Consider the following 13,015-nt stretch of genomic DNA (forward strand, 5'->3'; position numbering starts at 1 on the left):
TTTCACATAATGGCCTCCACATTAGGATCACAGAGCACCTCTGATATCAAAGAGAAGGGGTTGGTTTAGGTATGTTTAGGGCTAACAGGCTCAGGTCTAAACATGAAATTCACTTATGTTTTGTACAGTATACACCTTATAAACATAGCCTGAATGTACTGTAATTTTGCACATAATACTTTTAAACTTTTGGGCAAAACATATATGTACACTGAACCATCAGAAAGCAAAGATGTCACTATCTCAGTCACCCTTGTGGACAATTTTGTATTTTGGGGTGTTTTGGAATTCCAAATAAGGGACACTCAACATGCACTTAACTGTTTCAGAGAAATACAGGGGGGAAAATTAATCAATTCAAATCCTGCGGAATTGTTCCATCCATAACATAGATATTCATTTATTAGGGCTGTGAAGTCAAATTGGCCAAATCACAAATAACATAACAAATCAGGCTGATTCTGACCAATCTTGGTTCTAGAAAGCAAAATCACAGTCTGAAGTGATTTGTACTGACTGAAAGATCCAAACATCAAGGATAAGTTTGATAGCTAGGCTGAGTGTCTCCAACATGCTCATATAAGGAAGATATCACACTGATGTGATGTGATGTAGATGATGATAAGGGTTTTTATTCATTTACAGCTCTAATATACAATTTGGGAAAAGACCCTCATTGACATTCTCCAATTACAGTACTTATGGCGAAAGACCATGAGAAGTCAAGGAAGCTGTAATACTTTTTCCTCCTTCATCTTTTCATTAGTTTGCAAGACGTTTTAGTAGCAGTGAGTTGTAGTGAGGGTATGGAGTGGTTTTTAACTATCACCTCGGTTGATTTTCCCAAACTTTTGTTTTGGTTAATGGATTATTTTAATCCTGTTTTTCTTCCTTCTTAATTTGAATTATTGTTGTTAGGTGATTTCAAGTTGACTGATTTATGTCGACCCTATTAAAGTATTTTCTTGGCAAGGTTTGTTCAGAGGAGGTCTCCCATTGCTTCCCCTTAGGCAGAGAGTGTGTGACTTGTCCAAGGTCTCCCAGGCCTCAAGCAGACAGGGCAAAAAGACCGGCCAGAGGCCACTCCCAACCTGATCACTATGCAACACGGCCCTGATCCAGACCACCATCACGGTCCTGAACTGAGGGTTTTTTCTGCTAGTTTTTGGCTCGGCCAAGGTTAGGGCAGGCTCCAGGTTGGGGCAGGGTCAGAGCAGCTTCTGGCCATGTTTGAGGTGTGCATCATGTAAATACCACTACCTCAATGCAGTCCTACGGTGGCCCTTTTGGTCCATCTGTTTTGGGCCCCAAAACATAGTTGAGTACAAATTTGAACCCCAATCTCCTGGAGTTCCAGTCCAACATTCAAATCATTAGACCATATTGGTTCTATGCTAATGTGAAGAGTGATCTGCTTATAAATCTGTATGTATTTTATGCAATTTGTTGTTTTCCTTCCCCCATTCCAATTTGATCCTAGTTGTTGTTACTTTGTGATTTGGTTTTTTCCAGTTTGATTCATTTTTTTAAAAAACCCAAGTTCTATGGGACTACTTTTGTCTGTAACTTTTGTCTGTCAATTAGCTCATTTAATGAACAAAACACACACAATATTATTATACTGCACATTTAATTCATCTTGTGAAGCAAAGATTACAGGTCAGCTTTGGTCACCTGGGTATATGACCTATGCCAGGAACTGAAGACAGGGAAGGTGGCCCTATTAGTTCTACTTTCAATACCATTAACCATGGTATAATTCTTGGCCCCTTGGCTGAGATGGGACTTGGAGGCATTGTTTTATAGTGGCTCCATTCCTTCCAGAAAGAGTGAAAGAAGGTGGTGCCGGAGGACTCCTGCTTAGTCCCTTGGCCATTGGCCTGCGGGGTTCCTCAGGCTTCTGTCTTGTCCCTCATATGCTATTTTACACGCACATGAAACCAACAGAAGAAGTTGTCCAGAGTTCTGATGACCAGTACTCCTTTCCATCTCTATCTAAAGAAGCACTCTTGGATCTAAATTGGTGGCTGTCTTCAGTAAGAAACTGAATGAGGGACAACAAACTGAAAGTTAATCCAGACAAGACAGATAGCAATCCAGAGATCTCAGGATTGCTATCTGCTTTATAGCAGGCAGCAAATGAGCAGAGGTAAATTGCCAGCATATTACCATACTAGCAGCCTGCTCAATCATCTTCTAAGATAGCGCTAATGAATCTTGCTCCAAGCAGAGGCACAAAAATCTCAGTAGCCTTGCAGCAGAGGGAAGACACAAAGGCTGCTGTTTCCTGGTGGCAGAAATCTTGTCACAGGACAGGATTCCAACACAGACCAGTGCCCTTAGGGATATCAGGGGGGTTCACCGGGGGAACTCACCAGTTGCACTGCTTGTAAAGCATCTCTTCACCCTGCTTCTCCATTTCCTTATGCTGTGCCACTGAATCTTACCAGCTGGACTACCAGCAGAATAAAACAAAAATACTTTCTCAATTAAACTGGCATTTCACATTCTCATTAGCTAAACTTTAACAGACTTCATTAACTGATGCTCTATCTTTGCCATCCTGACTTAAGGAGCAAGAAGAAGCATCTCAATACTGATGTTTTATGTTTCTGCTTGCCTGCCATTGCCAAGCACACCTGCCTGGTGTCTCACTAGCTTCACTTTTCCATGATGCACTTCTTCAGGTGAGGAGGTTGAGGACCCCTAAGGTGGTGTAGGAAGCTACCCCAACTCTAGGGGAACAGTGCCAGGACATTGGTAAATAGCATGAATTGGCACAGAGGAGCAGTCAACAATTTAAAAACAAAACTTTTTAAAACAACAAACTTTGCAAGTACCTAAAACAAACAAAACAAAAAAACCACCCCAAGCTACCTGTTTGAAATTGTTTGGGTTAATTCCTTCTTTAGAGTCTATCATAGCTATAACTTTTATGCAAGTGTAGAAACAAAAAGTTATAGTTGTGTTCAGTTTCTCAGTAAAAATCAAGGGAGGGGAACTAGCAATATTGATTCCAAATCTTGATTCAGATTAAAGATCTGGATCAGACTGGATCTGGAGTGATCTGAGCTGAAGTGAGCCTAGGTCAAAGTAACACCAGTACTCAGGCAATAAACTGATTTTAAAAGACAATTGGTTTTTAAAATGCTACATCATTAATGAACAAAACCCTAACAAAAGGAATAGAGAGTTTTTCTATTAGTTTCTTGCTATGCCCTCTCTTCTCCAGAGAAGGCGTAATGTTTCACTTTCTACCCTTTTGCTACAAATCTGTATACAGTAGTACAAGTAGGCATGGTTTTAATTATACACAACGGTCTTCCCACCCCTTACAAGAACTGAATTTGTAGATCTGCAATCTTGTACATTAAGATTAAGGTTCAGTGACTATCTAAATTCAGCTGAACAAAGCAGAGTGAGCAACAGACAACATGTCAATATAAATGTGATGGTAGGAATGTTGTAGATTCCAAAACACACTGCAAAATAATCCAGTTTGACACCACTTTAACTCTTGGCTCAATGCTAGGAAATTCTGGGAATTGTAGTTTTGTGAGCCATTAGTCTTCTCTGGTGCCACACTAAACTACAATTCCCATGATTCCTTAGCACTAAGCCAGGGCAGTTAAAGATTGGGTTATATTTTTGCAGTGTGTTTTGGACCTCAGATCTGTACATGATAATGACGAAACTGCAATGTTTACATGTTTGGAGAAACAACAAAGATATTTCATAACCTCTGCAACTGATCACAACCATTACAACTTTACTATTTCTCTATTCATATTTTGCAACATACATTAATATACCACAGTAAAAACAACAAAGTAAGCAACCAAAATTAGAAAAGTTTAGAAGATACAAAAGTAGATCTTCTCTGCTGTTTCCTGAACCTTTACCCACATCTGGATGTGGGAAGGGACTTGATCCACAGTGCTTTATTCATGTCACCCCACTCTAGTGCAAGTAGTACAATATTTTTGCCCTCAGAATAGTCAAACTCCAGATGTTTCGAAGCACAACTCCCACAATCCTTGCCAAGGGTTAATTGGGGCTTGGGAGTTTTAGTACAAAAAATTTGGTTGGGAAACAGATTTCCTGGAGATACAGCAAAATTCAAATGGATATGCGCTTTTGGTGTTAGGTTTGCATAGCAGAAAAGAGGAGTCACATTCTCTGCAGCATCTTAATAACAAAATTGGTGTTTTGAGGCAAGACAACTTGATCTTGAACCATATGTGACAAAGAACATACTAGGCTATAAACTATAGGTAGAGAGGTAGGTTGCTACCTTAATCCGTTAAAACTACCAAGCCTGAATTTTTAACTTCTCAAAATATCATTTTAATAGCAAATGTAGAACATTGGAATCATGTGTCTCTTATACTGGTGGGCAAGACATTCATTTACCCTGGGCAGTAAAGTCCTCAGAGGTTGTTGTTGTTGCTGTTGTGTGCCTTCAAGTGGTTCCAGGTTTTCTTCAAAGATATAGCTGTGTTACTCTGTAGGATTGGTATATAAAGGGATCTTGTAGCCCCTTTGAGGCTAACTGGAAGAAAGAGGTTGGCAGCATGAGCTTTCCTAGACATCAGTCTACTACTTACTTACACGGAAGAGTAGACTTTAGTCTAGGAAAGCTTCTTTCTTCCAGTTAGCCTCAAAGCTGCCACAAGACCTCTCCACATACAGGGCTTTCTTGGCAAGTTTCTTCAGAGAGGGTTTGCCATGGTCACCCTCTGAGGCTGAGAGAGTGTGACTTCTTGCCCAAGGTATACCCAGTGGGTATACAAGGCAGAGCAGGGATTACTTCTATATGAATAAAACAACTATTTGTAAAATATGTCACTCTTTCCGGCTGCCAGCACTGTCCTAACCCCTTTTGTTGCTTTACTCCGCCTTTACTCCTCCCATCCCTACATGATCTGGCAAGTCACACTCTCTCAGCCTCAGAGGATGGCAATGGAATGGCAGCTAAGCCATTTTCCTTGGCCCCGCCTCTTTGCCACGTGATGCTGCATCCGCACTGCTGAAACAATCCGGTTTGGCATCACTTCAGCTGCCATGGCTCCATGCCATGGAGTTAGGGGAACTGAGGTCTGCGAGGCATTTAAACTTCTGCCTCTGAAAGCTCTGGAGCCACACAACCAAATGCAAACCCCGGGTCTCCACAGCATGGAGCCACGGCAGGTAAAAGTGGCGTGAAACCAGATGACTCGGTGCCACAATGTACTACAAATCCCAGGATCCCAGAGCATCAAGCCACGGCAGTTAAAGTGGCCTCAAACCGGATTATATGGCGCCACAACCTGCCACAAATCCCAGAACCCCATAGAGCACGGAGCCGAGACATAACCCGGTTTGGCAGAGCTTTACTCATTGTCTTGGCTCTTTGCTATGGAATTCTGGGAGCTGGAGTTTGTGGGGCCAAAACAAACTCCAACTCCCAGAATTCCATAGCAGAGCGAGAAAAGGAGTTAAACCGAATCCAAACCGGGTTATCTCTCCAGTGTGGATGCTGCCTTTGTCGGTTGATGGCTCCCCCTTCCTTCTCCATGTGACCCCACAAACGAACACAAAGCCGCCCCACCTTTTGCTGAGGGGCCGGACCCTCAGGGCCACCTTGACATTCGCCATCTCCCTTCTTCTGAGAGCCTCCCCTAGTCCGCATGCCTTCTCCTCCTCCTCCTCGCCCAGAGCCCACTCGGACAGGGAAAGCTCGGCCAGCCCCGCCCCGCCCCGCCCCCCTCCGGAGTCCCGACTCTGAGGGGGAAAGGCCAGAGGAGGAAGCGGGGAAGGGCCCTCCTTCAGCTGCTCCTCTCCCTCAGGCCTCCTCCGCCTTCCTTCCTTTCTTCCAAGGACTTGACTTTCTGACATGGGGCCTCTTTTAATTTTTTGTGGCGCTGAGGGGATTTTTAAAAACAAAACAACTGCAGGGAAGCAGTAGAAAGACTGGGCAGCTGTGCTCAGTTGACCCAATAAATAATAATAATAATAATAATAATAATAATAATAGTAGTAGTAGTAGTAGTAGTAACTATAGCTTTGGACTGACTCATTGGCTTTGAGAGCACACTATTTATTTACAGTATGGATACCCTGCTCTTCAGAGCGTCTTACAAATGGTTAAGTAGACGGTTTACCATCTAAAAAAAGACATGGCACAAAAGGAGAAGGGAAGGGGATCAAATCCAGCAGTTCTTTTCTCCCTCTGAGGCCTGGGCCATGGCAGATGGATTGCAGGGAACAGGGGAGGTTCCTTCTTCAGGCTAGCCCTGATGGAGCTGGGCCTGCCTTTTCACTCCCTCCAAGGTCCAACCCCATCCTGCCATGCAGGAACTCTCAGTTAAAGCGTCCCTTGCTCCCTCCTCAATATGGCATCCCTTCAAATACTTAAACAGCACTGTCATATCACATATTAACCATCTCTCTCTCTCTCTCCCTCTCTTTTTGGTTTTCCTAAAAGATTTGCTTTGTGTGAATAACTAGACCTGGGATAAACCAGGATAAAACTCTGCATGCCTTGAACATCTTGGAAATACATACACATCATCGATTCCATCTTTATTCATAGTACTCAGACATAGTTCTGATTAAAAAAAAATAGTGTGAACAACAAAAGCAACATACTGGTGACACCAGACACCCAAATTCCAGAGGACATCTCCCAACGGCTGCACGTAGAAACAGCAAGGAGGACAAAACTGAACCCCAAGGGACCCCACAGGTCAATGTCCAGAGTATCAAACAGGAGTCCCCCAGCACCATCACCTGAGTTCACCCCTTCATGAAAGACCAGAACCATGGTAGACCAAGTAGACCGCAAGTTGAACCAGAGTCAACAGTGCGATGCGGCAGCTAAAAAGACCAATGCAATCAATAGAAGTATAGTGTCTAGATCAAGGAAAGTAATAGTGCTGCTCTATTCTGCTTTGGTCAGGCCCCACCTGGAATACTGTGTCCAGTTCTGGGCACCACAATTCAAAACAGATATGGGCACACTGGAGCATGTCCACACGTGTCCAGTGTGTTTTGGAACTTAGAAATGGGAGGGAAGATCGCATGGCTACATTTCTGTCTCTTTCTCTTTTTTGCTGAACCCTGGAGTTTGGGCAACCATTCTTCCAGCACATAACAAAGAACGTATGATTGTGTAGATTGGTTGCATGCCCTTTATTCAAATGCTGGTGTTACTTCCGTTTGGGAGCGATTTCCCAAAATCATTTCCCATCAGGTTTGATCTACAAAGCAAAGAAGAAGAAGTAGAAGAGTTAAAAACTCAAACATATAATGTAGTCTCCGTGACTGCAAAGGGAAGGTTTGAAATTAAGAAAAGAGTTACATGGCCAACATGGCCATGAGAGCTGCTGTTCAAAACAGCTTCTGGAAAGCATCCTAGTCCAGCTCTGGAGAAACTGACCATGGGTGCATCCACAGTGGAGAAATAATCCAGTTTGACACCACTGAGCCATGGCAGTTAAAGTGGCGTCAAACTGCATTATTTCTGCAGTGCGGATGCGACCAATGAGAATGAAAGAGAGAGAGGGATTTCATTCTGGTTTTGCTTGTTTGGTTCACTCACATGAATTGGTGGTAAGGTCAGTTTGCTCTCACCAAGCCTTTTCCCTGGAGGTGCTTTTGTGGCATTCTTTGACATCTGTGAAATAGAATAAAATAACTTTTAAGACTAGCTTAACGAAAGAAATTGACAGCATGAGCTTTCATAGACTTCAGTCTACTTCCTCAGATGCATTGTTCTTAACAGCCTTGCTCAGGCCTTGCAAATGCAGGGCAGCCTTCCTTGATGGGAGAATTCAAAGATGTAGCCGTGTTAGTCTGTGGAATCAGTATGTATGTAGCACCTTTGAGACTCACTGAAGAAAAGAAGTAGGCAGCATGATGCATATGCCTAAGTTTAATGGGCAATAACATATTGCACCCAGTTAACTCAGCAGGAAACAAGAGGAAGGGCAGAATTAATATTTTATAATAATAATATTTATTTACTTATACAGTACCCCGCTCTTCAGCCAAAAGGTAGCAGCTTACAAATTGTTAATTAGACATTTGACACCACTAATTGCCATGGTTTAATGCTATGGAATTCTAGGATTTGTGGTTTTGCGAGATATTTATTTAGCCTTCTCTCTCACATCGCTCCGGTGCCACAACAAAAAAACTGCACATCTCAGAATTCCACAGCATTGAACCGTAAAACTGTGTCAAACTGGATTATTTCTGCAGTGCAGATGCAGACAACATTGCATTTGTGGGTTTCTAAATGCTCAACTGAAATTAGTTTTAAGCTACTACAATGCTAGAAATTTAGGGCCTGAAGGTAATTTCATGTTGAGCCAGGCAAAACCCTTATGGAAGGGCAATGCCCTCATTCTGCTCCTTTTCTGAAGAAATCTTGCCAAGAAAACCCTGTGACATGGTCACCTTAGGGTTGCCATAAGTCAGAAACTTGAAGGCACACAACAACAACAACAACAGTGGATCTTGGCTTTTTAGGTGGTAAAATGCTTTTAGGTAGATATTTTAGAGAGATATTTTAATGGATGAATGACTCCATTTAAAAATAAAATAACCCTGAGATGCAAACTGTTAGAGATGTCTAAACTTCATGTTCTTAAGAGCTCTCTCTCAATCTCTCTCTCTCTCTCATCCACACACACATTTATGTTTATTATTACATATTTTTACGCACTGGGGATGAGAGAGAGTAACATGGCCAAGGCCACCCAGAAGGTCTCTATGATTCAACAGAGATTTCAACCCTGGACTCCCAGAGTCCTAGTTCAGCATACAAGCTACATAGAATCATAGAATTGTAGAGTTGGAAGAGACTGCAAGGGCCATCCAGTCCCACCCCATTCTGCCATGCAGAAACTCTCAATCAAAGCATCCCTGACAGACAGCCATCCAGTCTCTGCTTAAAGACCTCCAAGGAAGGAGACTCCACTACACTCTGAGGAAGGAGTGTGTTCCACCATCAAACAGCCCTTACTGTCAGGAAGTTCCTCCTAATTCTGAGGTGGAATTTTCTTTCTTGGAACTTGCATCCATTGTTCTGAGTCCTGTTCTCTGGAGCAACAGAAAACAAGCTTGCTCCCTTCTCAACATGACATCCCTCTTATATTATTGTTATCCCTCCTATTTTGTCAAATTACTTACCGATACGTGTATTATAGGGAAAGTTGTATTTCTCTCTCTTCTTTAAAATGATGTTGATGGCTGTGAATCCTGTTAAAAGCAACAGAAAACAAGCTTGCTCCGTCTTCAATATGATATCCCTTCAATTATTTATACAGGGCTATCATTTCACCTTTTAACCTTCTCTTCTCCAGGCTAAACATCCCTAGCTCACTGAAAAAACACTAGAATCAAGACCGATCCCATGCAAATTAAAATCACCTAGGGTCAGGGTTTTTCCCCAGTAAACGATGGATCATTAAATAGATACCCTGAGGCCTTGCCATTCAAGAACAGAGCAACAGAGAAGAAACCCTGAAACAAAGTTTGGGTACCAGTCCTGGAAAACACTAAAATCAAGACTCAGTCTATGCAAATGAAACTCAATCAGGGTGAGGGGTGTTTCCCAGCAGACAATGGATTATTAAGTAAATAGATACCCTGAGGCCTTGCCATTCAACAACAGACCAATACAGAGAAGAAACTCTTAAAGTAAACAAAAGCTTGGCTTCCAGTCCTGAAAAACACCAAAATCAAGACCCAGCAAGTGCAAGTTAAAACCACCCAGGGTCAAGTTTTTTCCCCAGTAGACAATGGATCACTAATTAAATTTACACCCTCAGGCCTTGCCATTCAACAGCAGAACAATACATAGATTAATATGTAAATCACACAGTATGTATACCCTACTCACTCCCATGCCAGCATTCTCTGAAGATGCCAGACACAGCAGATGGCGAAACGTCAGGAATAAACTCTTCCACAACACGGCCTCATAACCTGAAAAACCCACAAAACTACACATTGAGCAAGACTTCATCCAAAACTAATCTAACATGTGCCTCAAAGAATGAGTGAATCTGTGTTGCAAACACACACTGCAGAAATAATCCAGTTTGAGACTGCTTTCACTGGACAGAAGGATGAAATGTACGATGCATCCTAGAAAAGGAGGATGTCTGGTCACCTTGGGGATGGGGAATGCTGACCAGTTTATGCTGCAATTGAAGCATTACAAATACAAACAGCAATGCACCCTGAGGCAATTTTCTCTCTCTGGGGCCTCACAAACTGTCAAAAAAATGCTGGAAAACAAGAAAGTAAAACAATTAGCCAGACATTTGTGTAAAATCATAATTCTAGAGTTGGAAGAGACCACAAGAGTCATCCAGTCCAGCCTTTTGCCATGAAGGAACACACAATCAAAGCATCCCCTGTGACAGATGGCTATCTAGCCTCTGTTTAAAGATCTCCAAAGAAAGATGTCATCATTCTCCATGCGAGTGTGTTCCACTGTCTAACCGCTCTTCCTGTCAGGGAGTTCTTCCTAATGTTGGGGCGGAATATCATTTTCTATTGAATCCATTGTTCTGAGTCCTGTTTTCTGGAGCAGCAGAAAACAAGCTTGCTCCATCTACAATATGATATCCCTTCAAATCTTTAAACATGGTTTTGCCTGGGTACCTTTTAAAAACAGATGCTGTACATGAATTCTTTTAACCAATGATTTGTGTTCAAAGAGGCTAGACCCTTTAACCATTGTTACTGAATATACAAAACTAATGGAGGATATTAAACCTTATCTTTTACAATGCCCCCGCTATACAGCCCTTAGACAAAGGTTCCTTGATCATATTTTACATTCCCTTTCTGACTGATCTATTATTCAGCAGACATGTATTCCTTTGACAGGTAACGATACATACATTACCTCCATGGTGGCAAAATTTGGTTTAGCTATTAGCAAGATTAGGCTTATTTTTCAACCAGGGGGTGATGACTAGAAGTCTCATTCATCATATGTCTATTATTATTATCATATTTTATTGATGGTCTCCTTATAAATGTTGTGCCTTGTTTTTATATATTGTTTTTGCATTCTCTGGCCTGACCTGTATTAAATTGTGATGCAGCTTTTAGCAATAAAGTTATTATTTACTGACTTACAAAACTACTGTTAAACTACACCAATGTTATTAAACCCAGTGTTCTCCACAAGAATTTTAGCAAGTAGTGAGCAATAGGCGATTCACCAGAATCTGCTGTAGAACAGACATATCAACCACCTTCTACCTGCCTAGACAACTTGACATGTTACTTCAGGGGTGGGTCACTGTGGGCAATGGTTCTGTCTCTGGGAATTGCATGGGTTCCCAAAAAAATAAACTTTGTCCACCCTTTGCTAGTTGCCATAATCACTTTATAAAACATCTTTGATCGCCCACAGCTGTACTTGTGAGTCTACTCTTGGGACTCATCCAAAGCTTTCAGATTAATGATTCTTAATATTAGGGAAAGGACAGGCTGAACCCCTTAACCCAGCATGACACCTTGAGGTGTCAAGATTCAACTACTGGTTAAAGCTGCATCATGTTTTTCTGCTCACACTGCTAAGTGTTTCAGGCCAACTACAGTTTTGGAGAACAGCAAATCCATCGTGGTCTCCTAGGATGTACAAAAGATCAAATTAATAAAACCTTCAATTCCACCAGGAGATGCCCCACCCTAAATAATGGATCCAAACCACAAAAACTACTTTAGAGCCACTCCCTAAAAAGTGAACATTGTACAGGCATACCTCAGTTAACAAAGCCTCTATTGCAAAAGTTCCTTTTAACAAAGTATTTTAATGCTCAAAACCCTTCTTTTCCTCCTTGTCCTCTTTTTAGCTGGACATTTTCTAGCAGTATTGGCACTGGTGAAGGAGGACATTCAGTGTCGGGATGCAGCAGTGTGTCTACAGTAATCAATGCAACACAAGCTTGACCTAAGAAAGAAAGGAATTCTATCTCAACCTATCCTACTGGAGCTATCAGTCTGTCTGCAACAGACAACATAAATAGCAGCTGCCTCTAGAATCTTTTATACACATGAACTGCAAAATAGAAAGAAAAGGGAAAAGCAGAGTAGCCTCTCTCACTAGCTACCGTCAGCATGTCAAAAAACATAGTTCTATAGATCAAAATGGGGACAAAATGCTCAAACACAAAGCTTTGATCATCTTCCTTATAGCAATAGTCAGATTGGAAATGGCTAAGAAGCACTTCTAGTCTCCATGTAACATTCATACTGGTCTATCACAAGTTGAAGTCAAAGTATTGCAAGTCAATAAAAATACAATTAAAATACAGCAAAAGCAAATGCTGGAGATAACACAGTTGTAATTAATATAGAAATTACATAGAAGTTGTGCCCTCTAGTGACACTTTTTTATATAGAAGTTGTGCCCTCTAGTGACAGTACATCAGCTTATTTCCAATTGTACAGCTGCGAGTCAGCTGTTCACAAAAGAACTGGCTACTTCGAGCTACGTTTTTGATGTGTGTACATGCTACATTTCAGAGGAAGGAAATGGCAAGGCACACATGTGCCTTCAAGTTGCCTGTCAACCCCATGATTTCCCTAGCGTTTTCTTAGCCAAGGAATCCTCAGAAGTGGTGTTGCCAGTTCCCTTCTTTGAAATACAGCCTACAGCAAACTGGTTTTAGTTGGTCTCCCATCCAAGGCTGACCCTGTTTAACTTCCAAAATTAGACAGGATCAGGTATCTTTCATAGATGTTTTAAAACACAACCTGTTTTCATTTCTGCTAGATAACTCAGTAGTTATTAAATAAATGCTTTTACAAACTAATTACATGTAAATATCCAAGTGCTATCTTCCCCTACTTGCAGCTTTCCAGATGTGTTTGACTACTGTACCCATTCATAGTCCCCTAGCCAACCTGCCCAAGATGAATTACCGTATTTTCCGGCGTATAAGATGACTGGGCGTATAAGACGACCAACTTTTATTATAAAAAAATAGAGTTTAGGATATAC

General features: G+C 41.7%; 1 protein-coding gene and 1 long non-coding RNA gene across 2 annotated transcripts in view; both read right to left on the bottom strand.

The window, feature by feature from the left end:
- Window positions 1-5,697, bottom strand: part of STARD9 (StAR related lipid transfer domain containing 9) — a 130,524-nt gene extending 124,827 nt beyond the window's left edge. The window contains exon 1 of the mRNA XM_042455973.1: window positions 5,591-5,697. Within this exon, the coding sequence (XP_042311907.1) occupies window positions 5,591-5,637 (47 nt within the window). The 5' untranslated portion in view covers window positions 5,638-5,697. The remainder of the gene's footprint in view (window positions 1-5,590) is intronic.
- Window positions 5,698-6,620: 923 nt separating this feature from the next.
- Window positions 6,621-9,647, bottom strand: LOC121919150. The gene is made up of 3 exons (XR_006101405.1): window positions 9,178-9,647; window positions 7,583-7,657; window positions 6,621-7,241 (listed from the first exon to the last, which is right to left on the bottom strand). It is a non-coding gene; the product is annotated as an uncharacterized LOC121919150 (long non-coding RNA).
- Window positions 9,648-13,015: the final 3,368 nt, after the last annotated feature.

Source organism: Sceloporus undulatus, chromosome 1, assembly GCF_019175285.1.
Source record: "Sceloporus undulatus isolate JIND9_A2432 ecotype Alabama chromosome 1, SceUnd_v1.1, whole genome shotgun sequence".
Lineage (NCBI taxonomy): Eukaryota > Metazoa > Chordata > Lepidosauria > Squamata > Phrynosomatidae > Sceloporus > Sceloporus undulatus.